This window comes from Gymnoscopelus microlampas (assembly GCF_963454915.1).
Source record: "Gymnoscopelus microlampas genome assembly, chromosome: 12".
NCBI classification, from domain to species: Eukaryota; Metazoa; Chordata; class Actinopteri; order Myctophiformes; family Myctophidae; genus Gymnoscopelus; species Gymnoscopelus microlampas.
Window position 1 is genome coordinate 49,995,949 of NC_139949.1, and position 25,240 is coordinate 50,021,188.

At 39.2% G+C, this 25,240-nt stretch overlaps 1 protein-coding gene across 1 annotated transcript in view; it reads right to left on the bottom strand.

Moving 5' to 3' along the window:
• LOC311057413 (uncharacterized protein) overlaps nt 1–24,337 on the bottom strand; it is a gene marked incomplete at both ends in the record, with an annotated part of 61,226 nt that extends 36,889 nt beyond the window's left edge. Inside the window, 7 exons of the mRNA XM_084074372.1 lie at nt 9,798–9,899; nt 10,763–10,861; nt 19,579–19,581; nt 20,960–21,058; nt 21,207–21,209; nt 22,600–22,698; nt 24,307–24,337. Coding sequence (XP_083930498.1) covers nt 9,798–9,899; nt 10,763–10,861; nt 19,579–19,581; nt 20,960–21,058; nt 21,207–21,209; nt 22,600–22,698; nt 24,307–24,337 — 436 coding nt within the window. The remainder of the gene's footprint in view (nt 1–9,797; nt 9,900–10,762; nt 10,862–19,578; nt 19,582–20,959; nt 21,059–21,206; nt 21,210–22,599; nt 22,699–24,306) is intronic.
• Between the last annotated feature and the right edge of the window lie 903 nt (nt 24,338–25,240).

The window sequence follows — 25,240 nt, forward strand, 5'->3', positions numbered from 1 at the left end:
CCCAACTGACTGAAACTCTTGTTACACTGTTCACAGGTGAAAGGTTTTTCTCCAGTGTGGACACGCTGGTGTATCTTGAGACAATATGAACTTCTGAAACTATTGTTACACTGTTTACAGTGGAAATGTTTTTCTCCAGTGTGGACACGCTCATGTCTCTTCAGTTCAGATGGCGAAGAGAAACTCTTGTCGCAATGTTCACAGTGGAAAGGTTTTTCTCCAGTGTGGACACGCTGGTGTGTCTTGAGACAATATGAACTTCTGAAACTATTGTTACACTGTTTACAGTGGAAAGGTTTTTCTCCAGTGTGGACACGCTCATGTCTCTTCAGTTCAGATGGCGAAGAGAAACTCTCGTCACAATGTTCACAGGTGAAAGTTTTTTCTCCAGTGTGGGAACAATGGTGTTTCTTCAGGTAATCTGACCGACTGAAACTCTTATCACAATGTTTACAGTGGAAAGGTTTTTCTCCAGTGTGGACACGCTGGTGTGTCTTCAGCGAAACCAACTGACTGAAACTCTTGTCACAAAGTTTACAGTGGAAAGGTTTTTCTCCAGTGTGGACACGCTCATGTCTCTTCAGTTCAAATGGCGAAGAGAAACTCTTGTCACAATGTTCACAGGTGAAAGGTTTTACTCCAGTGTGGAAATACTGGTGTCTCTTCAGTTCAGATGACTGACTGAAACTCTTATCACAATGTTTACAGTGGAAAGGTTTTTCTCCAGTGTGGACACGCTCATGTCTCTTCAGTTCAGATGGCGAAGAGAAACTCTTGTCGCAATGTTCACAGTGGAAAGGTTTTTCTCCAGTGTGGACACGCTGGTGTGTCTTGAGACAATATGAACTTCTGAAACTCTTGTTACACAGTTTACACTTGAAAGGTGTTTCTCCAGTGTGGACACCTCCACTTGTCTCATCCCAATCATCACTGTCTTCAGTGACAGATTCAAGTTCAACTTCATAACAGTGTGAAGAGATGTCTTCATCATCAACTTCACTTTTCACTGCTAGTAATGTCAACATTGACCCAACAGGCTCCTCTGGTCTTTGAAGTAGCTCCTCCTGTTCCTCTTTAATCTGAGGAGGCTCTGGTTCCTCCTGGAGCAGACTGGGGCTCCTCTCCTGTTCAGGAGAAACCTCCTCTTTACACACAACCATGTGCAGGATGTCTAGGAGCAGAAAAACAACATGATAGTAAATACTGGATTCCTAAAATGTAAATCATTTTTTGTATCTTCCATGTTCCATGTCCAAAGCTATTGCCTACTAAGACTGACCAAACAGTTACTAAATAAGAATCTCTCTGTGTCGGGGGCTATGAACAAAAAAAGGTTTTCAAGGAAGTACTGCTTAACTCCAAAATGGTGTGGACTGCAGACTTGCAAAGAAAATAAATCCAAGGCACTCCGTCTTTGATTCATTTTCTTTGATGGATTGGATTTATTTATTTTGAGCTAGGCAACAATATGACCAACACGTATCGACCTGAAAGGTCTTCATCGGGGTCTGTTTCTGGGGCTAATTTCATAAACCACTGTACCGATCAGCGCCAAATTTCTTGTGCATGCTGCCAGTAGGCCAAGTAAGTACTTTTTCTAATCTAATCTAATATAATGTGCTGCAAGTCATTGTCATGTTTCAGTTTCTTACAGATTATTAAAGTGCAGCCTGTAAGCTTTCTAGTGACGTGCCATGCACTGAAATCTGGAAATAGTTGAAGAAGATATACTTATTTGAATGTTATCAACCACTTAAAGAGACCAGCTGTAATGTTTTTTCACAACCACATTTTAACGTAATTCCCAGTGAAACAGGGGCTGGGTGGCTCTGAGCCAATCACAACTGAGTTGTTTTTGGAAACATTTAATGTATAGTTTATAAGATAATTAATAATTCACCGAGTGCCGCCCTGAGATTGGAAGGTTCAAGTTCAATCCCCCGGCCGGGTCATACCAAAGACTATAACAATGGGACCCAATGTCTCCCTGCTTTAGCCTGCGTCTGTCAATCACAGGGCCCTGAGCGCAGACACTGATTGGCTCTTCCACTTATATTGGTTTCTGTAAAACACCCACCCAGCGCTTGGGGGCAGACCGGTCTGCAGAAGACATATGATTATGTGATAATGGTTTACCAGGCTATCCCTGCTTGGCACCATAGACTGTATAAAAATAATGGACAGCGCCACGCCATTGGTTTCTACAGACCGAAAATGAAGCCGATTGTTCAGCTGTGTGCAATACGCCATCTTTCTTTTTTTTAAAATATATTTTTATTGACTTTTCAAACAGACAAACATAAAACAAAACAAAAACAAACAAAAAAAAAACATAAGGCACATACGTCCACACGAAAAGCTCAGGTTCTTATATGCATTTTTTGGTCATCAGAGTTACAGAGTTACAGAAGGGAGACAGATTTTAAACGAGATACAGAAGAGAGACAGGTTTTAAACTTAGACATAAACACAAACATTATCCCAAAGACATCAGTCAATTGTCTTTATACCACTCTCAGTTTTATGCCCAACAACTTTATTGGTTCCTCCCAAATTCTAGAGAACAGGTGTGCTTTTTCATTCGTACGGTATCTCAATTTCTCTAGAATGGCAGCATCAGATATCAAGGATTTCCACAGTTGAGTAGACGGAGATTCGTCTCCTACCCACTTTATCATTATTGATTTCCTTGCTAACATTAGAAGGAATTGTACAATGTCTTTATGTTTCTTCAGAGAATCTGGGATACTTCCTAATAAGCATACAAGGGGGTTAGGGGTCATCTGTTGTCCGATAACTCTACTGATTTCTTTGCATATTGTCTTCCAGAATACTTGGATCTGTATGCATTCCCATAAACAGTGGAATCTAGTTCCAACTGATGTTTTGCATTTAGGGCAGTTTGGGGAGACGCCTGCTGTATATTTACTGTACGTATATGGGGATATGTACACATTATGTACAATATTATATTGCATCTCCCTGTATCTGTTACATATTGATATTTTGGAAGGCAACAGCAGGATTCTTTCCCATGTCCTATTATCTATTGTCACATTGAGTGTTGTACCCCAACTTATTCTCAACTGGGAAAGTCTATTCTGATTCAGTTCTTGCAGCTCAGAATAGAACTTTGATACAAAATGTTCTTGTTTCTGTTGGTCCATAAAAAATCTTTCTAGTGGGTACGAATCGACTTGTACATTAAGGGTATTCATTTTCTTATTTACATAGTGTCGAACTTGTAAATATTTATAAAAGTCATTTGTGGGGATATTGTACTGAGTCTTCAGCATTTCAAATGTTTTAAAATTCCCATTGTTAAATAGATCGTACACCCTTTTTATGCCATGCCTTTGCCATGTTTTCAGGCTGGGTCCTACACCTCCAGTTGATAGGTCTGGGTTGTCTACCAAGGTTGAGAGCATATTCAAAGGAATAGTTTCTTTAAATATTTTTCTTAATTTATTCCAAGTTTTGATTACATTGGTTATTAGGGGATTGTCTCTAGTTATGTGTGGTAGTTCACTCAATCGTTTATCTAATAATACATTAATTGGAGAGAAGGGTTTACAAATAAATGTCTCTATTTCAAACCATGGTAGTCCTCTTTGTTCGGTTACCCATGAAGAAATAATTCTGGCATGTATTGACCACACATCATTTTCCACCTTGGGTAGACCCCATCCACCTTTTCCTACTGGGAGTTGTAGGGTTTCTAGCTTAATTTTGGGTTTCCTGCCTGCCCATATAAAGTTTGACATTTCCTTGTTGATGTCTCTAATATCGTTGGGTTTCAAAATCACAAAGAGCATAGAACATGGATATGTTAACTTAGGAAGGATTGTCATTTTTATCAGGTTGATTCTACCCAGAAAAGATATAGGGAGATTTTTCCATCTTGTCATTCTTTCCTTAAGGTGTCTTATCAGAGGTTTGATATTTTCATTATACAGCTGATCAACCTTGGGCGTAACCTTTATCCCTAGATAATTGAATCCTGTGGGGGCCCACCGGAAAGGTTTTACAAAGTCTGGTTCTTCCTGTCCATAGCTCGTCAATGGCATAATTTCAGATTTTTCCAAATTAACCTTGTACCCCGATATGGTTCCAAATGCTTTGACACATTCTATGAGAGCTGGTACTGAGTTGGGTGGGTCCGTTAAAGTCAAAAGTACATCGTCCGCATATAATAATATTTTGTATTGTTTTGACCCTATCGTTACACCTTTAATATTTTGATTTTGTCTGATAGCTATTGCTAATGGTTCTATAGCCAAAGTAAACGATAGTGAGGAAAGCGGATTTCCTTGAGCCACGCCTCTTGTTAGTTTGAAGGGTGCTGTCGCGAGTCCGTTTGTGAAAACAGAGGCAGTAGGCATCACATACAACAATTTGACCCAATCCAAGAAGTTTGATCGCAATCCAAATCTCTTCATTATCTCGAATAAATACTCAAGTTCAATACGATCGTAGGCTTTTTCGGCGTCCATCGTTACGATAGCCCCGGGAATTTGGGAGTGATTTAGATATTGGATAATGTTGAATAAACTTCTTGTATTGTAGTAGGACATTCTTCCTTTTATAAAACCTGTTTGATCTATATCCACTACATACGTCATCACCCGCTCTAGTCTTTGAGTTAATATCTTGGATAGTATTTTCATATCTACTCCTAGTAAACTAATAGGCCTGTAGGAGGAGCATAACTCCGGATCTTTATTTTTCTTAGGTATTAATGTTATATTAGCTTTATACATTGAGTCTGGAAGTTTCGACTCCTCCATGGATTTATTGAAAACTCTTAGTAACAATTTGTTGAGCTTATTTTTCATTATTTTAAAATACTCCGCTGGAAACCCATCTGCCCCTGGTGCTTTCCCTGACTGAAGGGAGGTTATAGCTGTGTCAATCTCTACTAAAGAGATGGGTCTCTCTAATAGTTCAGCTTGATCTTCTGGTATTTTGGGAATGTTTAGGTTGTTTAGGAAGCTTCCTTCTCTAAGCCTATCTAGGTCAGCCTCAGAGCTATACAATTGTTCGTAAAACCCTTTAAACCTGTTATTAATCTGGCGGTTGTTCATTTGGCGTTGATTGTTCTCATCCATTACCGCAGAAATGTAGGATTTTGTGGGGACTGTCGTTGCCAGTCGGGCTAACATGTGGTTTGGCTTATTACCATATTCAAACATTTTTTGTTTAGCAGACATAATATCTTTTTCTGCCTTTCTCGTTATCAAATTACATAGTACTATCCTGGTCGCCTTTAATTCAGTTAGGATGTTCTCTGATTTTGTCCTATAATAATTTTCTTCCAATTGTTTGATCTTATTTTCTATTTCTAATTGTGCGGCAACCCGTTCTTTTTTCTTTTTGCTTGAATATGATATAGCCACGCCCCTCATGTAAGATTTGGAGCAGTCCCAAATTATTCTCGGATCCATCCCATCTTTATCATTACATTCCAAGAATAATTCGGTTTGCTCTTCCACTAGTTTCACAAAGTTAATATCTGAGAATAGTAGTGGGCTCATCCTCCAGGAGAATGAGCGTTCCATTGGTCTAATTGGTTTCATTACCATGGTAACCGGAGCATGATCTGAAAGAGCAATATGTCCTATATCTGAGTGCTCCATTAGATGGGCTAAACATTTTGATATAAATATGTAATCGATGCGTGATGCTGATGAATGCGGGATACTTTGAAATGTGTATTTTTTTTTTGTGGGATTTAAATGTCTCCACGCATCCATAAGATCTAGCTCTTTGAGAATGTTTGCAACTATTCTTGCATTTTTTGTTATAATATTTTGAGGTGGATCTCTGTCTAGCACCGGACATAGGCTACAATTCAGATCTGTTCCGATTATCATATTTACACAGTCCATTTCAACTAGTTGAGTGAACAATACAGTGAAGAATTCCTCATTTAGAACATTAGGAGCATACACATTTCCCAGCAATACATCTTCACCATATAACACCCCTTTGATTAATATAACTCTTCCCTCAGTATCTTTGTATGAGGTTGTAACAACAAATGGTAAATTCTTATGTATTAATATAATCACACCTCTCTTATTTGAGGAATACGATGAAAAAAAGATTTGGCCAACCCAGTCCTTGAGATATTTCTTATGTTCCTCATCACTTAAATGTGTTTCTTGTAGAAATGCTATTTGTATTTTATCCTTTTTAAGAGAATTCAAAATAGATTTCCTTTTAATAACATTATTGGAACCTCGAATATTCCATGTACAAACTTTAATACTCATTAGCATGCACTCATTAAAAAAATATGCTCTCCCTTCCTTTCTCTTTGATATACTCACCATGGGACAACATCGCCCCCTGGCGATGCTATCCCATAGCGCGTACACCACTCCTGTATAATCTGGGCCATTATGTGATGTTGGACATTGTCTGAGCTTAAATGACAAACAAAAACAAAAACCCCATAGCTCCAACCAAAAATGAGTCCTAAGGCTTGGATGCCATAACCCCATTCTAAAGAAAAGAAAAAGAAGGACCCTGATCCCACCAAACAAAAAACAAATAAACCCTCAAAAAAACAAAACAAAAAACCTCTGCTGTACCCTAACATTTTGAAAGTACAACTACTAAAAAAGGGGAGTGTTAATGCCTCCCATTTGGATTGTAACTTGAATTGCCATTAAGCCTGCCAGTACACCCAACATTAACACCATAAGAAAATTATTACAGCAGTATTGATGATTGATTGAGATAAGGCACTTTGTTCAGAAAAATTAGCAAAATGCTTAGCAAAGCTCAGTGTCTCATCTCATCCTCCTAATATCTAGTAATCCTATTAGTGTCTCCTTTTTTTTTTTTTAGCTCCAAAACTCTCCTTTGCTCATCTGCTCATGTGTATATTATGTGTGTGTACCTGACGGTCACGTTGGGCTGCTTGGAGATGAGACCGGGAGCTTTTTTCACATAGTCATTAATTTCTGCCGTGTTTGAGAGCGTTGATGTCGTTCCGTTGATGTGTTTTATTTGTATCCCCTCTGTGGACACAAAGGAATATCTTATGCCGGCGTCTCTCATCAATTTGCGGGCGTTTGCAGTCTCTTTTCTTTTCTTCACCACCGCTGCAGGGAGGTCGTGGAAAAAAGACATGTCTTGTTCTTCTACTTTAATGTTGCCTTTATCTATCGCCGCTTTCATGTCGTTGTAGGTCTGGAATTTTACTACTAGAGCCCGTGGAGCTTCTTTTCCTCGATATTTGAGTGGTGGTCCAGTGCGACGGGCCGTCTCGACCCGAACTGGGTCTCCTTGTAGATCCAAGACCTCAGGGATCCACTTTTCGAAGAATTTCACCGGGTCTTTTCCTTCTGATCCCTCTTTTAGTCCCAGTATCCTCACGCGTTGTCTTAGATTTTCATTCTCGACCTTATCGAGGCGTTCCAATGCTCTTTTAAGATTGGTCTCTACCGAGTCCATTCGTGGTTCCGTGACTGTTCGTGCATCTTGTAAGTCTGAAACGCGCTGCTCGACTCCTTCCATTCTCTCAAACAGCGTGTCGAATTTCTTTGACAGCTCATTGACTGGTTTGAGTATGGCATTCAGCTTGCTTTCTAACATCTTGGTAATATTGGTGGTTACTCGCTCCACTATAAAGTCTATGCGTTCTTCGTTAAACTCCCCGTTGGGTAGTTCTTCGTAGTCTTCGTCAGTATCCTCATCGTGTCCATTGTTTGTTATAGCAGGTTTAGCATTAGCTGCTGAGCGTCCAGCCGTCTTCCTCTCGTTCTTTTTCGGCGGCATTATGAGATATTTTTTCATCAGCTCTGGTCACCGGTTTCACTATTAGGTGTTATGACTTGGCAAAAATGGTCATTTAACTTATATTTTTAGCTTTATCAATCCATCTGGAAGGCTGCGATTCTACGAGCGACCTGCTCCGTGCATCGCGTCACTCGCCATCTTTCAATATCGCGTCATATCCTTTGCAACCGGATATGAATGCTATTGGTTGGGTGGCTTGTCAATCAAGAGCGGGGGCGGGGAATGAATGCTATTGGTTGTGTAGCCTGTCAATCAAATCATCCCGCCCCTCCTAGAGAATAACCTACTTTATCGTCAGATTTAAAATAAATGGGACCATAGTTTACCAAAACGCATATCATGATGATTGAAAGGAGACTTTAAACTATCGACTGGAAGCATATATTTATGATAATGTGTATTAAGGTAATAAAATCTAGTCTAAAGTTTGTCAAAAACCCATCCGCTTTCATTGAGATAAATTATTTCTGACACCAGCAGGGGTAAAACAGCGAAACTACAGGCCATTCATATGAACTGTCTCTTCCGTATTGGCATCAATGTAAAAATCTCAGGCTGGCCCCTTGCTTGGCACACAGCCTCAAAGGTTGGACTGGGATAAGTCCCTGTGACATACTAGCGTCTTGTCCAGGGGTTGTACTTGTACATCATGGCTGGGGGATCATACTTGTACATTAAGGCACCTCACGCCACAGAAACAGGAGATAAGTTCCTGGCCTATGGGCCACATGGATCGGTAATAATTGGTTCTCAAGACTACCTACTTACCTGCCGATGTTATCTCATATTATGTTTGTTTGACAGAAAGTAATTATGATTGGACTTTTGATGTAAAACTACAACAATTATATTATATATAATAATAATACATAATAATTACATTATATATTTATTCATTGGCATCTAACTACGTCCCCATTGCGACCATGGATATTCTCTGAAGGTGTGAAAAACATAACTTATTGATTGAACTAATACTAATGTTGAGCAGGGTCGACCCTGTACTGTATATTCTGTACTTGGTCCTCTCTTTTTTCCCTCTAAACCAAATCTTTTGTGATGCAATGTGAGTTTGTAGATCAGCTATTTAAAAGAGCACTACATAGGGATGCTAGGGTTCAAGTGGTTAAACTTCAAATCAAAAAGCTAATAAAAAGCCTGTTTAATATCCATATGTGTGTTATCTCACACATATCAGACCTCTCACCCCCTACAGAGGAACACCACAAAAATCTGTTTTCAATGAGTACCAGACTTTAACCAGGCATTTATGGCTTTCATGGCTGGAGGTGCTTCTGTTTCATGACATCATTCACTTGGCGGCTTGAGCTGTGAGCTGTGAGACACACACCCTGTTCTAGATCAGTGGTTTTCAACCCTTTTCATGTCAAGGACCCCCAAATTGACACTTATTAGCCTGCGGACCACCCATTTGTAAAGATATACCAGGGATCCCCATAAGAGAAGATTTTTATGGCTCTAGCAGTGATTCTCAAACATTTTCATTTCAAGGACCCCCAATTTGACATGCATTAGGCTACGGACCCCCATTTAATGGCATTTCCAAGTCTGGGACCCTAATTTATATTGTAAAATCAATGTTAATTTAACTCAGAGAGAGTACTTATGATAAGGGTCCATTTGGTTCCTAGATATCTATCATTTAGCTGGGGACCCCCTGGAACCCCCTCAAAGACCACTGGCACTGGTGGTCCCTGGACCACTGGTTGAGAACCCCTGTTCTAGATGCTTGGGTCTACGGCCACTCTGTAGAAAACATTTACAATGTGGTGCAATTTTTCTTTTGTATTGCATATTTAATGATGCCTATGCATATTGATTGATTGAATACTTTATTAGTCAAAAAATGTAAATAGCACAAAGGTACAGTAAAAAAGGATAACCTATCCTATATCCTATAATAACCGGATATAATTATTGTCACGATGACATTTTTGCCAAGATTATCATATAGTTAAAATACATACTGAGGTGTGGATGGTCTTCAGGTTCCTCCTGTTTAATAGAAATGTCCCTGGATGAGTCTGGAGAGTTCATCTTCACCTGCAGTCTGGACTCCACACACTGGTCTGAAATGAACACATTGAATGACTTTAATTATTGGAGACCCAGGCAGCAGTGGTGTCAAGGATAACTATTTGCAGAATGTAAAGGCAAAATGGCCTATGCCAACTTTCCAAAATATGAATCTTGGGTTCAAAGATTGATTAATTGACCCTTTATTTAAGATTACACAAGGAAATACATGTATCAAAAGATGGACTCCTACAATGCAAATAATGGTCTAAAGTAAATAAGGTGAAAGTTGCCATTCTCTCTTTTAAATGTTTCTGCTGCCATGCATCCCATCCTTCTACACCACCAGCAATTAGCAGCCCCAACCTTGTGTGAAAAGTAACTATTTTAGTTATGGGGACACTCAGTTAGGGTTCATCTTCCAGGGAATATGCAGAGCCAGTTTCATTGCTATCTGTCCATCAGAGTTTGAGACATCTTGTGTGCGAGTGGCCTAAAGGCGGAGCATTTGGGCACCAAAAACAGTAAGATTCATCCTTGCTGGGTGCATTAAAGGACTATTTACTGTAACTGTTGGAAGAAGCTGCATTCACTCAAAGTTGGCACTGTGTACACTACAGTGGAAAAGGCCACATGACCAGAAACAATCATCCAGACTATGGATGTGCGAAACTCACCAATTTCTAAATAAAACATTCTACTGTTCTGGCAAATTTTCTTTGAATGTGTTTCAATTTTAAAAAAAGTTATAATTACTATTGACGTTATATCCCATTTCATTTGATCTCATTCCACGCAAAAACAATTCCACTGCCGAATTATAGTGAAACTAGCAACTGTATTGTATGTGTATAAGACAATAAACACCTTGATGCAGAAAAGGGGAAGAGAGAGAGAGACAGTGAATGAAACATACTGAGGTCTGGCTGATCTTCAGGTTCCTCCTGTTTCATTGAAACAGGTCTGGCTGGGTCTGGAGAGTTCATCTGCACCTGCTGTCTGGACTCCACAGAGTCTGGAATAAAACAATTAAAATACCAGAGGAGTTTAGGATTAATGAGGAAGAGGAACTCCTCTTATATTCAACTTCAACAATAACAGACAAGGAAGGAGTAACTTATTGTGTTAATAACTTGTCAACTGGGTAAGTTACTTTAACATAGAACACTGTAATTATAATTCATAACCTTTTACACTTCAAGTTGCCCAGGATCAAAGCATGTTTTTTACTGTCTTAAATATTATGTGGAAAATATAATTAGTATCTTAATGTAATCCTCTCTGACAGAAAATGTAATTAAGGTAAGTACGATAATGTTTTTTTTTAAATTCAGTTCAGTATCACTTCAGTAAGTGATATTTTTGGGATATTTTTTGTTAAAAAAAAAGGTTAAAGTACTATATTCTGATAGTAATCATTGCTACAGAGCGTTTGTTCGGTCACAGGGGTCTCTCCAGCTCTTTAGTAAACAAAATATAGCACATTTTCAGGTAGGTGACAAAATTTAAGCCAATCAGGAGAGAGCACTGAAAAGGCATTTAATGTTAAATAAAGAGCTGGAGAGACATGGGAGACTCCTTTTACTGAGCAAACACTCTATAGCAATGAGTACTATCACAATATAGAGCTATTTAACACTTATTTTAACAAAAGTAAATCACTTACCCTACCTTTAATGTACAAGTTTAATTTTTACAGGAAAACACAGATTCAGATTTATAACCGTAATATTGAAATGCCCCTCTTCTTTCAGGCCAACACAAGTTACACAGTATTCTTTTAGTATAAACAAAAAAAAAACTCAAATCAAAGTGTGGTTCCTTAGTTAACGTTCCTGGACGTCCCTCGGTTCTCCAACCGTCACAGGTTCAGGTTTAGCAGCAGGTTAACGTGACGTCACATGGTCAGGTTTAGCAGCAGGTTAACGTGGTATTTCACTCACTGTCTTCTCAATCTCATCCCACGTTGTCAGAGGAACACAGAGTGAAGCCCTGGTTGCTCAAAGCTCTATCTCGGTTAAATGTCCTCTTTGTGTCTTCAGGTTGAAAACTACAGACTGTCCCTCAAAACGTCCAACTGGTTTAAGTTAAACTTTCACTAGAAAACCTCTGTTCACTTGTAATGGACGAACTCTAGAGTCTCTAGACTGTACTTGAAGCTAGCTTAGCATTAGCATTAGTCCACAAAATAAACAGTCTTTGAACTTCGTGTGTAAATTCCTCCTGTTTTCACTACTTTTCACAGACTGTCGTACAAAGACAATCTCAGACACAGGTTACACAAAGGTGTGTTCACTGCAAACGTAATTATAACACAAACCTTCTCTATATCATTCACTGTATCGTTCACTCTCTGCTACTCTGTTGTTGGTGGAGAGTGGGTTTCCACCCGGACGATAAAGAAGGACGGACACGGTCCTAGTCCTTCTTTCTATCTTGTCCGGAATGAAACACACACTACTCCGTGTTCCCCACAGATTGTCATTTAGCACCATGAATGCTCGTTTTAGATCATAAACAGGAAACATTGTTTTCAACGGGAAATAAACTAAAATAAACCCCCAATGAATTATAATGTACCATGAATTTCCCAGTGTATGTAAACAAAATAAAGTACTTTAAATGGTTACTGTGCTTCAGTGGTTGAGCTGCTAACAAACGTCCTCCTGCTGCTTAACGACGACACTGTTTAGAAACGACACGTTTTACTTTTCTTTGTGTTTTAAAAGTGTCAACAATACATTGTGGGTATATGTTCTTCTGACCACTTTGTCTAGACGCCAGTTGGTGTTGCTGCCCCCTACTGTTGGTCTCGGGTACTGTCCATTATTTATATACGGTATGTGACCTTCCAGGCCTGTAGACATGAGAACATACATCTATAGGAGTGCAACAGTTAATCCAATTGATCCAGTTTAATGATTAATGCTTAATCATTAATTTAATATATTAACCGATTCAAAATTGATTTTGAGCTTGTAGATCAGCTATTTTCAGTCTTGCACAACACGTTTGAACAACATAGTATAAAATAGGCCTGATGCCATTCATCAATTAGTTGGTATACGAACAATAAAAAAACAGATTCTCGATTATTAGATTCGATGATAAGTAATCTATAGATTAATTGATAGGAACATCATAGTTGCATCTCTATATCCATCACTGCACATTGATGCTGCTCAGAGAAATGCAGGAACATACACCACCATATACCATGTTACAGGATTAACCACTTATTAAACATGTGTTAACCATATAATTGTCAAACTGTGCAAATGTATCAATATCTCTACGATAAATTGTGACAGAAGCTATTTCGGAGCTGAATTATTCTTTATATGAAGTTATTGTATGGAGAAGAGAATGAATGAATGTTCCAGACAGTTATGAGTTTGGTTATTGCATCAGAATGTTCTGAGAAACAGGAAAACAGTTCTGTAAGATAGATCGATTGTAAAGGATGAATTGCACTGGGTCGGGCTGACCTAAATGGGGTAACTAATCATGAGATATCATATTATTGTGACAAGGTGTAGGGCGACAAGAAGGTATACTTCTAGAGACATACTGTAGGCTATAGTTGTTCCTTTCTGTTTATTTTGCTTACTTCTATTTTACTTTCTTCTATACTTTCTTCTCCTTTTCAACTCTTTCTGTAACTGCAGATGTTGAGATCTTGTACTGTATACAAATGTTTCAGACTCATAGCATAATAACTTAACATCTTGCACGCGTTTGTGTACTTATGTGTGTGTACTGCTTTTCACAGCATTTGATTGCCATCTCATCACACTTTAATGATGTAATACAACTTAATAGTGATCTAGCCATTCCAATGTGATGCGAGTGCGGACTAGCCAACACCAACTCGGGACTCCTGAATCGCTTCCTTCCACACCCTCCTGTCTAACATCACGGTCTTGAGCTCTGAAGTGTTGTCAGCTCAGCTGTCGCGCCGCAGTGTATCTATGTAGGCGGTGCACCTCTTTCCTTTCCTGGCTCTGCACTGGGTTGGCTCCCACAGTGTCATTCCAATAAGCGTAATAAATAGTCATAATTCATTAAAAAAATGCATGCAAAATGTTCACTCATTTAACTGATATTTAATAAGAAAAAACATTGAAATGGTGCTTCATGGGAAAAGTAATGGAACACAAAATGATATCAAATATACATACTCTACTATAGTTGTACCATTTAAAATGTATATTATATGGATTACATGGTAATTTATAGTATAACGTAATAACGCCAAAACAATTTGACCACAGTAATGGCATCCTCTAGCTTAACATAAATCAACAAAAATGGTTACTGCCAAATTAACGTTAAAAACAAAGTTGGGGAATGTCTCCAAAGGACAAATCCTAATGAAGACCTCTGTTTACAGGAGCGATATAATTTGGTTATCCATAATGTTTTCTTGTCTATCCAATTCCTTGCCAACATAGGCTGTTTAATTTGATCCTCCCAGTACTGATTTATAGTGGACAGATTGTATCCCTTGGTGTGAATTCACTGGTCTCTTTTCAGAGCACTTAATTGACTGAAAAAGAGTAGTCTCCTGTGTGGACACGCTGGTATGTCTTAAGGTGACCTGTCTGAATGAAACTATTGTTACACTGTTTAGAGTGAAATGTTTTTTCTCCAGTGTGGATATGCTGTAGTATCTTCAGGTTATTCGAATCAGTGAAACTCTTGTCCCATGTTTACAGTGGATTTAATTGAATCACTACACAGGACCTCGATGGCAACACGCCCTGGGATTATTGGGTTATACTTTTAGCATTCTTTTGTATGCAAGTGTAAGTCTGTGCCTCTGTGCCTTTTTTTCAAACTGTTTATAAAGTATTCAATCAAAGTATTCGATCAATCAATTATAAAGTACTCAATCAAGTAAGGTTTTTCATGGTGTGGACATGCTTGTGTCTATTCAGGTCATCTGATGGACTGAAACTCTTGTCACAATGTGTAGAGAGGAAAGGCTTTTAGCTGGTGTGAGTACGTTGGTGTGTCTTCAGGGAACTTGACTGACTGAAACTCTTGTTACAAAGTTTACAGTGGAACGTTTTTTCTCCAGTGTGGACACGTTGGTGTCTGTTAAAGTCACCCAACTGACTGAAACTCTTGTTACACTGTTCACAGGTGAAAGGTTTTTCTCCAGTGTGGACACGCTGGTGTATCTTGAGACAATATGAACTTCTGAAACTATTGTTACACTGTTTACAGTGGAAAGGTTTTTCTCCAGTGTGGACACGCTCATGTCTCTTCAGTTCAGATGGCGAAGAGAAACTCTTGTCACAATGTTCACAGGTGAAAGGTTTTTCTCCAGTGTGGGAACAATGGTGTTTCTTCAGGTAATCTGACCGACTGAAACTCTTATCACAATGTTTACAGTGGAAAGGTTTTTCTCCAGTGTGGGAACAATGGTGTTTCTTCAGGTAATCTGACCGACTGAAACTCTTATCACAATGTTTACAGTGGAAAGGTTTTTCTCCAGTGTGGACACGCTGGTGTGTCTTCAGCGAAACCAACTGACTGAAACTCTTGTCACAAAGTTTACAGTGGAAAGGTTTTTCTCCAGTGTGGACACGCTCATGTCTCTTCAGTTCAAATGGCGAAGAGAAACTCTTGTCACAATGTTCACAGGTGAAAGGTTTTTCTCCAGTGTGGACATACTGGTGTCTCTTCAGTTCAGATGACTGAATGAAACTCTTGTCACAATGTTCACAGTGGAAAGGTTTTTCTCCAGTGTGGACATACTGGTGTCTCTTCAGTTCAGATGACTGAGTGAAACTCTTGTCGCAATGTTCACAGTGGAAAGGTTTTTCTCCAGTGTGGACATACTGGTGTCTCTTCAGTTCAGATGACTGAGTGAAACTCTTGTCACAATGTTCACAGGTGAAAGGTTTTTCTCCAGTGTGGACATACTGGTGTCTCTTCAGTTCAGATGACTGAATGAAACTCTTGTCACAATGTTCACAGTGGAAAGGTTTTTCTCCAGTGTGGACATACTGGTGTCTCTTCAGCTCAGATGACTGAGTGAAACTCTTGTCGCAATGTTCACAGTGGAAAGGTTTTTCTCCAGTGTGGACACGCTGGTGTGTCTTCAAGTGACCCGACTCACTGAAACGCTTGTCACAATGTTCACAGTGGAAAGGTTTTTCTCCAGTGTGGACACGCTGGTGTGTCTTGAGACAATATGAACTGCTGAAACTCTTGTTACACTGTTTACAGTGGAAAGGTTTTTCTCCAGTGTGGACACGCTGGTGTGTCTTGAGAAAATATGAACTGCTGAAACTCTTGTTACACCGTTTACAGTGGAAAGGTTTTTCTCCCGTGTGGAAACGCTGGTGTGTCTTCAAGTGACCTGACTCACTGAAACGCTTGTCACAATGTTCACAGTGGAAAGGTTTTTCTCCAGTGTGGACACGCTGGTGTGTCTTGAGACAATATGAACTGCTAAAACTCTTGTTACACTGTTTACACTTGAAAGGTGTTTCTCCAGTGTGGACACCTCCACTCGTCTCCTCCCAATCATCACTGTCTTCAGTGACTTCAGTGTCAGATTCAAGTTTAAGTTCAACTTCAGAGCAGTGTGAAGATATGTCTTCATCATCAACTTCACTTTTCACTGCTAGTAATGTCAACATTGACCCAACAGGCTCCTCTGGTCTTTGAAGTAGCTCCTCCTGTTCCTCTTTAATGTGTGGAGGCTCTGGTTCCTCCTGGAGCAGACTGGGGCTCCTCTCCTGTTCAGGAGAAACCTCCTCTTTACACACAACCATGTGCAGGATGTCTAGGAGCAGAAAAACAACATGATAGTCAACACTGGATTCCTAAAATGTAAATCAATTTTTGTATCTTCCATGTTCCATGTACAAAGCCATTGCCTACTAAGACCTACTAAGACAGTTACTAAATAAGAATCTGTCTGTGTCGGGGCCTATGAACAAAAAAGGTTTTCAAAGAAGTACTGCTTAATTCCAAAATGGTGTGGACTGCAGACTTGCAAAGAAAATAAATCCAAGGCACTCCGTCTTTTATTGATTTTCTTTGATGGATTGGATTTATTTATTTTGAGCAAGGCAACAATATGACCAACACGTATCGACCTGAAAGGTCTTCATCGGGGTCTGTTTCTGGGGCTAATTTCATAAACCACTGTACCGATCAGCGCCAAATTTCTTGTGCATGCTGCCAGTAGGCCAAGTAAGTATTTTTCTAATCTAATATAATGTGCTGCAAGTCATTGTCATGTTTCAGTTTCTTACAGATTATTAAAGTGCAGCCTGTAAGCTTTCTAGTGACGTGCCATGCACTGAAATCTGGAAATAGTTGAAGAAGATATACTTATTTGAATGTTATCAACCACTTAAAGAGACCAGCTGTAATGTTTTTTCACAACCACATTTTAACGTAATTCCCAGTGAAACAGGGGCTGGGTGGCTCTGAGCCAATCACAACTGAGTTGTTTTTGGAAACATTTAATGTATAGTTTATAAGATAATTAATAATTCACAGAGTGCCGCGCTATGAGCTTGTAGATGTGCTATTCTTGAAAGATCTTGATTTTTTTTTTTTTTCCAAAAAAGTGTTAGGATTGGTTGGAGTGTCCGCCCTGAGATTGGAAGGTTCAAGTTCAATCCCCCGGCCGGGTCATACCAAAGACTATAACAATGGGACCCAATGTCTCCCTGCTTTAGCCTGCGTCTGTCAATCACAGGGCCCTGAGCGCAGACACTGATTGGCTCTTCCACTTATATTGGTTTCTGTAAAACACCCACCCAGCGCTTGGGGGCAGACCGGTCTGCAGAAGACATATGATTATGTGATAATGGTTTACCAGGCTATCCCTGCTTGGCACCATAGACTGTATAAAAAGAATGGACAGCGCCACGCCATTGGTTTCTACAGACCGAAAATGAAGCCGATTGTTCAGCTGTGTGCAATCCGCCATCTTTCAATGCCGCGTCATATCCTTTGCAACTGGATATGAATGCTATTGGTTGGGTAGCTTGTCAATCAAGAGCGGGGGCGGGGAATGAATGCTATTGGTTGTGTAGCTTGTCAATCAAATCATCCCGCCCCTCCTAGAGAATAACCTACTTTATCGTCAAATTTAAAATAAATTGTAAAAACGCATATCATGATGATTGAAAGGAGACTTTAAAATAGCGACTGGAAGCATAGTATTTATGCCAATTTTTATTAAGGTCTAGTCTATCTAGTCTAAAGTTTGTCAAAAAACCCATCCGCTTTCATTGAGATAAATTCTTTCTGACACCAGCAGGGGTAAAACAGCTAAACTACAGGCCATTCATATGAACTGTCTCTTCCGTATTGGCGTCAATGTAAAAATCTCAGGCTGGCCCCTTGCTTGGCACACAGCCTCAAAGGTTGGACTGGGATAAGTCCCTGTGACATACTAGCGTCTTGTCCAGGGGTTGTACTTGTACATCATGGCTGGGGGATAATACTTGTACATTAAGGCACCTCATGCCACAGAAACAGGAGATAAGCTCCTGGCCTATGGGCCACATGGCTCGGTAATAATTGGTTCTCAAGACTACCTACTTACCTGCCGATGTTATCTCATATTATGTTTGTTTGACGGGAAGTAATTATGATTGGACTTTTGATGTAAAACTTCAACAATTATATTATATATAATAATACATAATAATTACATTATATATTTATTTATTGGCATCTAACTACGTCCCCATTGCGACCATGGATATTCTCTGAAGGTGTGAAAAACATAACTTATTGATTGAACTAATACTAATGTTGAGCAGGGTCGACCTAGCCTGGTAAACCCTCCCTCCAGAAATCTCATTTCCATTTGATTTCAGGAAGGAGTCTGGCCCGAAGGCTTGTCTGGGCGTTTCTAGCCCGTTCACCAAATTAACGAGCCCATCAGCGTCGTCGCTCATCGTTCTGTGATTGACAGTGACAGTTGGCCAATCAGGTGGCGAGTTAGAGTGAGCCCGAATGAAGCTGAGTGCAGCCTGAGTGCAGCCGACAAAAGACGAACGGCAGCCATTGTTTTTGTCCGAATGCCTTCACTTCTTACTTTTGTTTTTAAAACGGTCTCAAACTTCTTTTTTGAGGCACGGAATTTAGAATTAAGATATCGTTTGGATAGAATTGAGTTGTTTAACTTCATATATGTGGTCAATTAATCATGACAGAGCCTATTTAAAAATATAAATTTAGAGAACCGGCAGGGGCGGGGAGTGACACGCATGTATCCCAATAAGGCAACCTATTTTGGGCATGGCCGTCTCAAAAGTCCCGTTGCGTCACATAGTCTGGAGGTGGTAAAAATGAACTGCTGATTGGCTGAAGGGGAAAAACGATCATTGGCTGAAGGGGTTGTCAGTCAACGGTATTACTCCCGCCCAACTCCAGCCCACAGCCAATATTGCAGAATGGGCGATCAGGCCAGACTCACTCCAGAAATCAAATGGAAATGAGATTTCTGGAGGGAGGGTTTACCAGGCTAGGGTCGACCCTGTACTCTCTATATTCTGTACTTGGTCCTCTCTTTTTTCCCTCTAAACCAAATCTTTTGAGATGCAATGTGAGCTTGTAGATCAGCTATTTAAAAGAGCACTACATAGGGATGCTAGGGTTCAAGTGGTTAAACTTCAAATCAAGAAGCTAATAAAAAGCCTGTTTAATATCCATTATGTGTTATCTCACACAGATCAAACCTCTCACCTCCTACAGAGGAACACCATAAAAATCAGTTTTCAATGACTACCAAACTTTAACCAGGCATTTCGGCTTTCATGGCTGGAGGTGCTTCTGTTTCATGACATCATTCACTTGGCGGCTTGAGCTGTGAGCTGTGTGACACACACCCTGTTCAAGATGCTTGGGTCTACGGCCACTCTATAGAAAACACTTACAATGTGGTGCAATCTTTCTTTTGTATTGCATATTTAATTATGCCTGTGCATATTGATTGATTGAATACTTTATTGGTCAAAAAATGTAAATAGCACGAAGGTACAGTAAAACATTTAGGCCAAAAGGATAACCTATCCTATATCCTATAATAACCAGATATAATTATTGTCACGATGACATTTTTGCCAAGATTGTCATATAGTTAAAATACGTACTGAGGTGTGGATGGTCTTCAGGTTCCTCCTGTTTAATAGAAATGTCCCTGGATGAGTCTGGAGAGTTCATCTTCACTTGCAGTCTGGAATCCACACACTGGTCTGAAATGAACACATTGAATAATGACTTTAATTATTGGTGACCCAGCAGTTGTGTCAAGAATAACTATTTGCAGAATGTAAAGGCAAAATGGCCTACGACAACTTTACAAAATATGAATCTTGGGTTCAAAGATTGATTAATTGACCCTTTATTTAAGATTACACAAGGAAATACATGTATCAAAAGATGGACTCCTGCAATGCAAATAATGAGCTAACGTAAATAAGGTGAAAGTTGCCATTATCTCTTTTAAATGTTTCTGCTGCCATGCATCCCAACCTTCTACATCACCAGCAATTAGCAGCCCCAACCTTGTGTGAAAAGTAACTATTTTGGCTTGACAGGAGTTATGCACTAGGAGTTATGGGGACACTCAGTTAGGGTTCATCTTCCAGGGAATATGCAGAGCAAGTTTCATTGCTATCTGTCCATCAGAGTTTGAGACATCTTGTGTGCGAGTGGCCTAAAGGCAGAACATCTGGGCACCAAAAACAGTAAGATTTGTCCTTGCTGGGTGCATTAACGGACTATTTACTGTAACTGTTGGAAGAAGCTGCATTCACTCAAAGTTGGCACTGTGTACACTACAGTGGAAAAGGCCACATGACCAGAAACAATCATCCAGACTATGGATGTGCCAAACTCACCAATTTCCACCAAATTTTCTTTGAATGTGTTTCAATTTAAACAAAAAGTTATAACTACTATTGACGTTAAATCCCATTTCATTTGATCTCATTCCACGCTTTTGAAGCAAAGACAATTCCACTGCCGAATTATAGTTAAACTAGCAACTGTATTGTATGTGTTTAAGACAATAAACACCTTGATGCTAGAAAAGGGGAAGAGAGAGACAGTGAATGAAACGTACTGAGGTCCGGCTTATCTTCAGGTTCCTCCTGTTTCATTGAAACGGGTCTGCCTGGGTCTGGAGAGTTCATCTGCACCTGCTGTCTGGACTCCACAGAGTCTGGAATAAAACAATTAAAATACCAGAGGAGATTAGGATTAATGAAGAAGAGGAAATCCTCTTATATTCAACTTCAACAATACTAGACAAGGAAAAAAGCCTGTTTAATATCCATTATGTGTTATCTCACACAGATCAAACCTCTCACCTCCTACAGAGGAACACCATAAAAATCAGTTTTCAATGACTACCAAACTTTAACCAGGCATTTCGGCTTTCATGGCTGGAGGTGCTTCTGTTTCATGACATCATTCACTTGGCGGCTTGAGCTGTGAGCTGTGTGACAGCTGTGTGACACACACCCTGTTCAAGATGCTTGGGTCTACGGCCACTCTATAGAAAACACTTACAATGTGGTGCAATCTTTCTTTTGTATTGCATATTTAATTATTCCTGTGCATATTGATTGATTGAATACTTTATTGGTCAAAAAATGTAAATAGCACGAAGGTACAGTAAAACATTTAGGCCAAAAGGATAACCTATCCTATATCCTATAATAACCAGATATAATTATTGTCACGATGACATTTTTGCCAAGATTGTCATATAGTTAAAATACGTACTGAGGTGTGGATGGTCTTCAGGTTCCTCCTGTTTAATAGAAATGTCCCTGGATGAGTCTGGAGAGTTCATCTTCACTTGCAGTCTGGAATCCACACACTGGTCTGAAATGAACACATTGAATAATGACTTTAATTATTGGTGACCCAGCAGTTGTGTCAAGAATAACTATTTGCAGAATGTAAAGGCAAAATGGCCTACGACAACTTTCCAAAATATGAATCTTGGGTTCAAAGATTGATTAATTGACCCTTCATTTAAGATTACACAAGGAAATACATGTATCAAAAGATGGACTCCTGCAATGCAAATAATGAGCTAACGTAAATAAGGTGAAAGTTGCCATTATCTCTTTTAAATGTTTCTGCTGCCATGCATCCCAACCTTCTACATCACCAGCAATTAACAGCCCCAACCTTGTGTGAAAAGTAACTATTTTGGCTTGACAGGAGTTATGCACTAGGAGTTATGGGGACACTCAGTTAGGGTTCATCTTCCAGGGAATATGCAGAGCAAGTTTCATTGCTATCTGTCCATCAGAGTTTGAGACATCTTGTGTGCGAGTGGCCTAAAGGCAGAACATCTGGGCACCAAAAACAGTAAGATTTGTCCTTGCTGGGTGCATTAACAGACTATTTACTGTAACTGTTGGAAGAAGCTGCATTCACTCAAAGTTGGCACTGTGTACACTACAGTGGAAAAGGCCACATGACCAGAAACAATCATCCAGACTATGGATGTGCCCAACTCACCAATTTCCACCAAATTTTCTTTGAATGTGTTTCAATTTAAAAAAAAAAGTTATAACTACTATTGACGTTAAATCCCATTTCATTTGATCTCATTCCACGCTTTTGAAGCAAAGACAATTCCACTGCCGAATTATAGTTAAACTAGCAACTGTATTGTATGTGTATAAGACAATAAACACCTTGATGCTAGAAAAGGGGAAGAGAGAGACAGTGAATGAAACGTACTGAGGTCCGGCTTATCTTCAGGTTCCTCCTGTTTCATTGAAACGGGTCTGCCTGGGTCTGGAGAGTTCATCTGCACCTGCTGTCTGGACTCCACAGAGTCTGGAATAAAACAATTAAAATACCAGAGGAGATTAGGATTAATGAAGAAGAGGAAATCCTCTTATATTCAACTTCAACAATACTAGACAAGGAAGGAGTAACTTATTGTGTTAATAACTTGTCAACTGAGTAAGTTACTTTAACATAGAACACTTTAATTATAATTCATAACCTTTTACACTTCAAGGTGCCCAGGATCAAAGTATTGTTTTTGCTGTCTTGAATATGTGGAAAATATAATTAGTATATTAATGTAATTCTCTCTGACAGAAAATGTAATTACGGTAAGTAGGATAATTTTATAAAGTACATTTTATTTAAAAAAAAATATTTTACTCAGTTATTCAATTATTTATTATTGTTTTGTAAAAATTAAAATCAATAAAACTCAATGTACACGTTTAATTTTTTCAAAACACAGATTCATTCGCCTCTTCTTTCAGGCCAACACAAGTTACACAGTATTCTTTTAGTATAAACAAAAAAAAACTCAAATCAAAGTGTGGTTCCTTAGTTAACGTTCCTGGACGTCCCTCAGTTCTCCAACCGTCACAGGGTCAGGTTTAGCAGCAGGTTAACGTGACGTCACAGGGTCAGGTTTAGCAGCAGGTTAACGTGACGTCACAGGGTCAGGTTTAGCAGCAGGTGAACGTGACGTCACAGGATCAGGTTTAGCAGCAGGTTAACGTGGTATTTCACTCACTGTCTTCTCAATCTCATCCCACGTTGTCAGAGGAACACAGAGTGAAGCCCTGGTTGCTCAAAGCTCTATCTGGGTTAAATGTCCTCTTTGTGTCTTCAGGTTGAAAACTACAGACTGTCCCTCAAAACGTCCAACTGGTTAAAGTTAAACTTTCACAAGAAAACCTCTGTTCACTTGTAATGGACGGACTCTAGAGTCTAGACTGTACTTGAAGCTAGCTTAGCATTAGCATTAGTCCACACAATAAACAGTCTTTGAACTTCGTGTGAAAATTCCTCCTGTTTTCACAACTTTACACAGACTGTCGTATAAATACAATCTTAGACACAAGTTACACAAAGGTTTGTTCACTGCAAACGTAATTATAACACAAACCTTCTCTATATCATTCACTGTATCGTTCACTCTCTGCTGCTCTGTTGTTGTTGGATAGTGGGTTTCCACCCGGACGATGAAGAAGGACGGACACGGTCCTCGTCCTTCTTTCTATCTTGTCCGGAATGAAACACACACTACTCCGTGTTCCCCACAGATTGTTATTTAGCACCATAAATGCTCGTTTTAGATCATAAACAGGAAACATTGTTTTCAACGGGGAAAAAAACTAAAATAAACCCCCAAATGAATTATAATGTACCATGAATTTCCCAGTGTATGTGAACAAAATAAAGTACTTTAAATGGTTACTGTGCTTCAGTGGTTGAGCTGCTAACAAACGTCCTCCTGCTGCTTAACAACGACACTGTTTAGAAACAACACGTTTTACTTTTCTTTGTGTTTTAAATGTGTCAACAATACATTGTGGGTATATGTTCTTCGGACCACTTTGTCTAGACGCCAGTTGGTGTTGCTGCCCCCTACTGTTGGTCTCGGGTACTGTCCATTATTTATATACGGTATGTGACCTTCCAGGCCTGTAGACATGAGAACATACATCTATAGGAGTGCAACAGTTAATCCAATTGATCAAGTTTAATGATTAATGCTTAATCATTCATTTAATATATTAACCGATTCAAAATTGATTTTGAGCTTGTAGATCAGCTATTTTCAGTCTTGCACAACACGGTTGAACAACATAGTATAAAATAGGCCTGATGCCATTCATCAATTAGTTGGTATACGAACAATAAAAAAACAGATTCTCGATTATTAGATTCGATGATAAGTAATCTATAGATTAATTGATAGGAAAATCATAGTTGCATCTCTATATCCATCACTGCACATTGATGCTGCTCAGAGAAATGCAGGAACATACACCACCATATACCATGTTACAGGATTAACCACTTATTAAAAATGTGTTAACCATATAATTGTCAAACTGTGCAAATGTATCAATATCTCTACGATAAATTGTGACAGAAGCCATTTCGGAGCTGAATTATTCTTTATATGAAGTTATTGTATGGAGAAGAAAATGAATGTATGTTCCAGACATTCATGAGTTTGGTTATTGCATCAGAATGTTCTGGGAAACTGGAAAACAGTTCTGTAAGATAGATCGATTGTAAAGGATGAATTGCACTGGGTCGGGCTGGCCTAAATGGGGTAACTAATCATGAGATATCATATTATTGTGACAAGTTGTAGGGCGACAAGAAGGTATAATTCTAGAGACAAACTGTAGGCTTTAGTTGTTCCTTTCTGTTTATTTTGTTTACTTGTTCTATTTTACTTTCTTCTCCTTTTCAACTCTTTCTGTAACTGCAGATGTTGAGATCTTGTACTGTATACAAATATTTCAGATTTCAGACTCATAGCATAATAACTTAACATCTTGCACGTGTTTGTGTATTTATGTGTGTGTACTGCTTTCTTTTTTTTACTGCATTT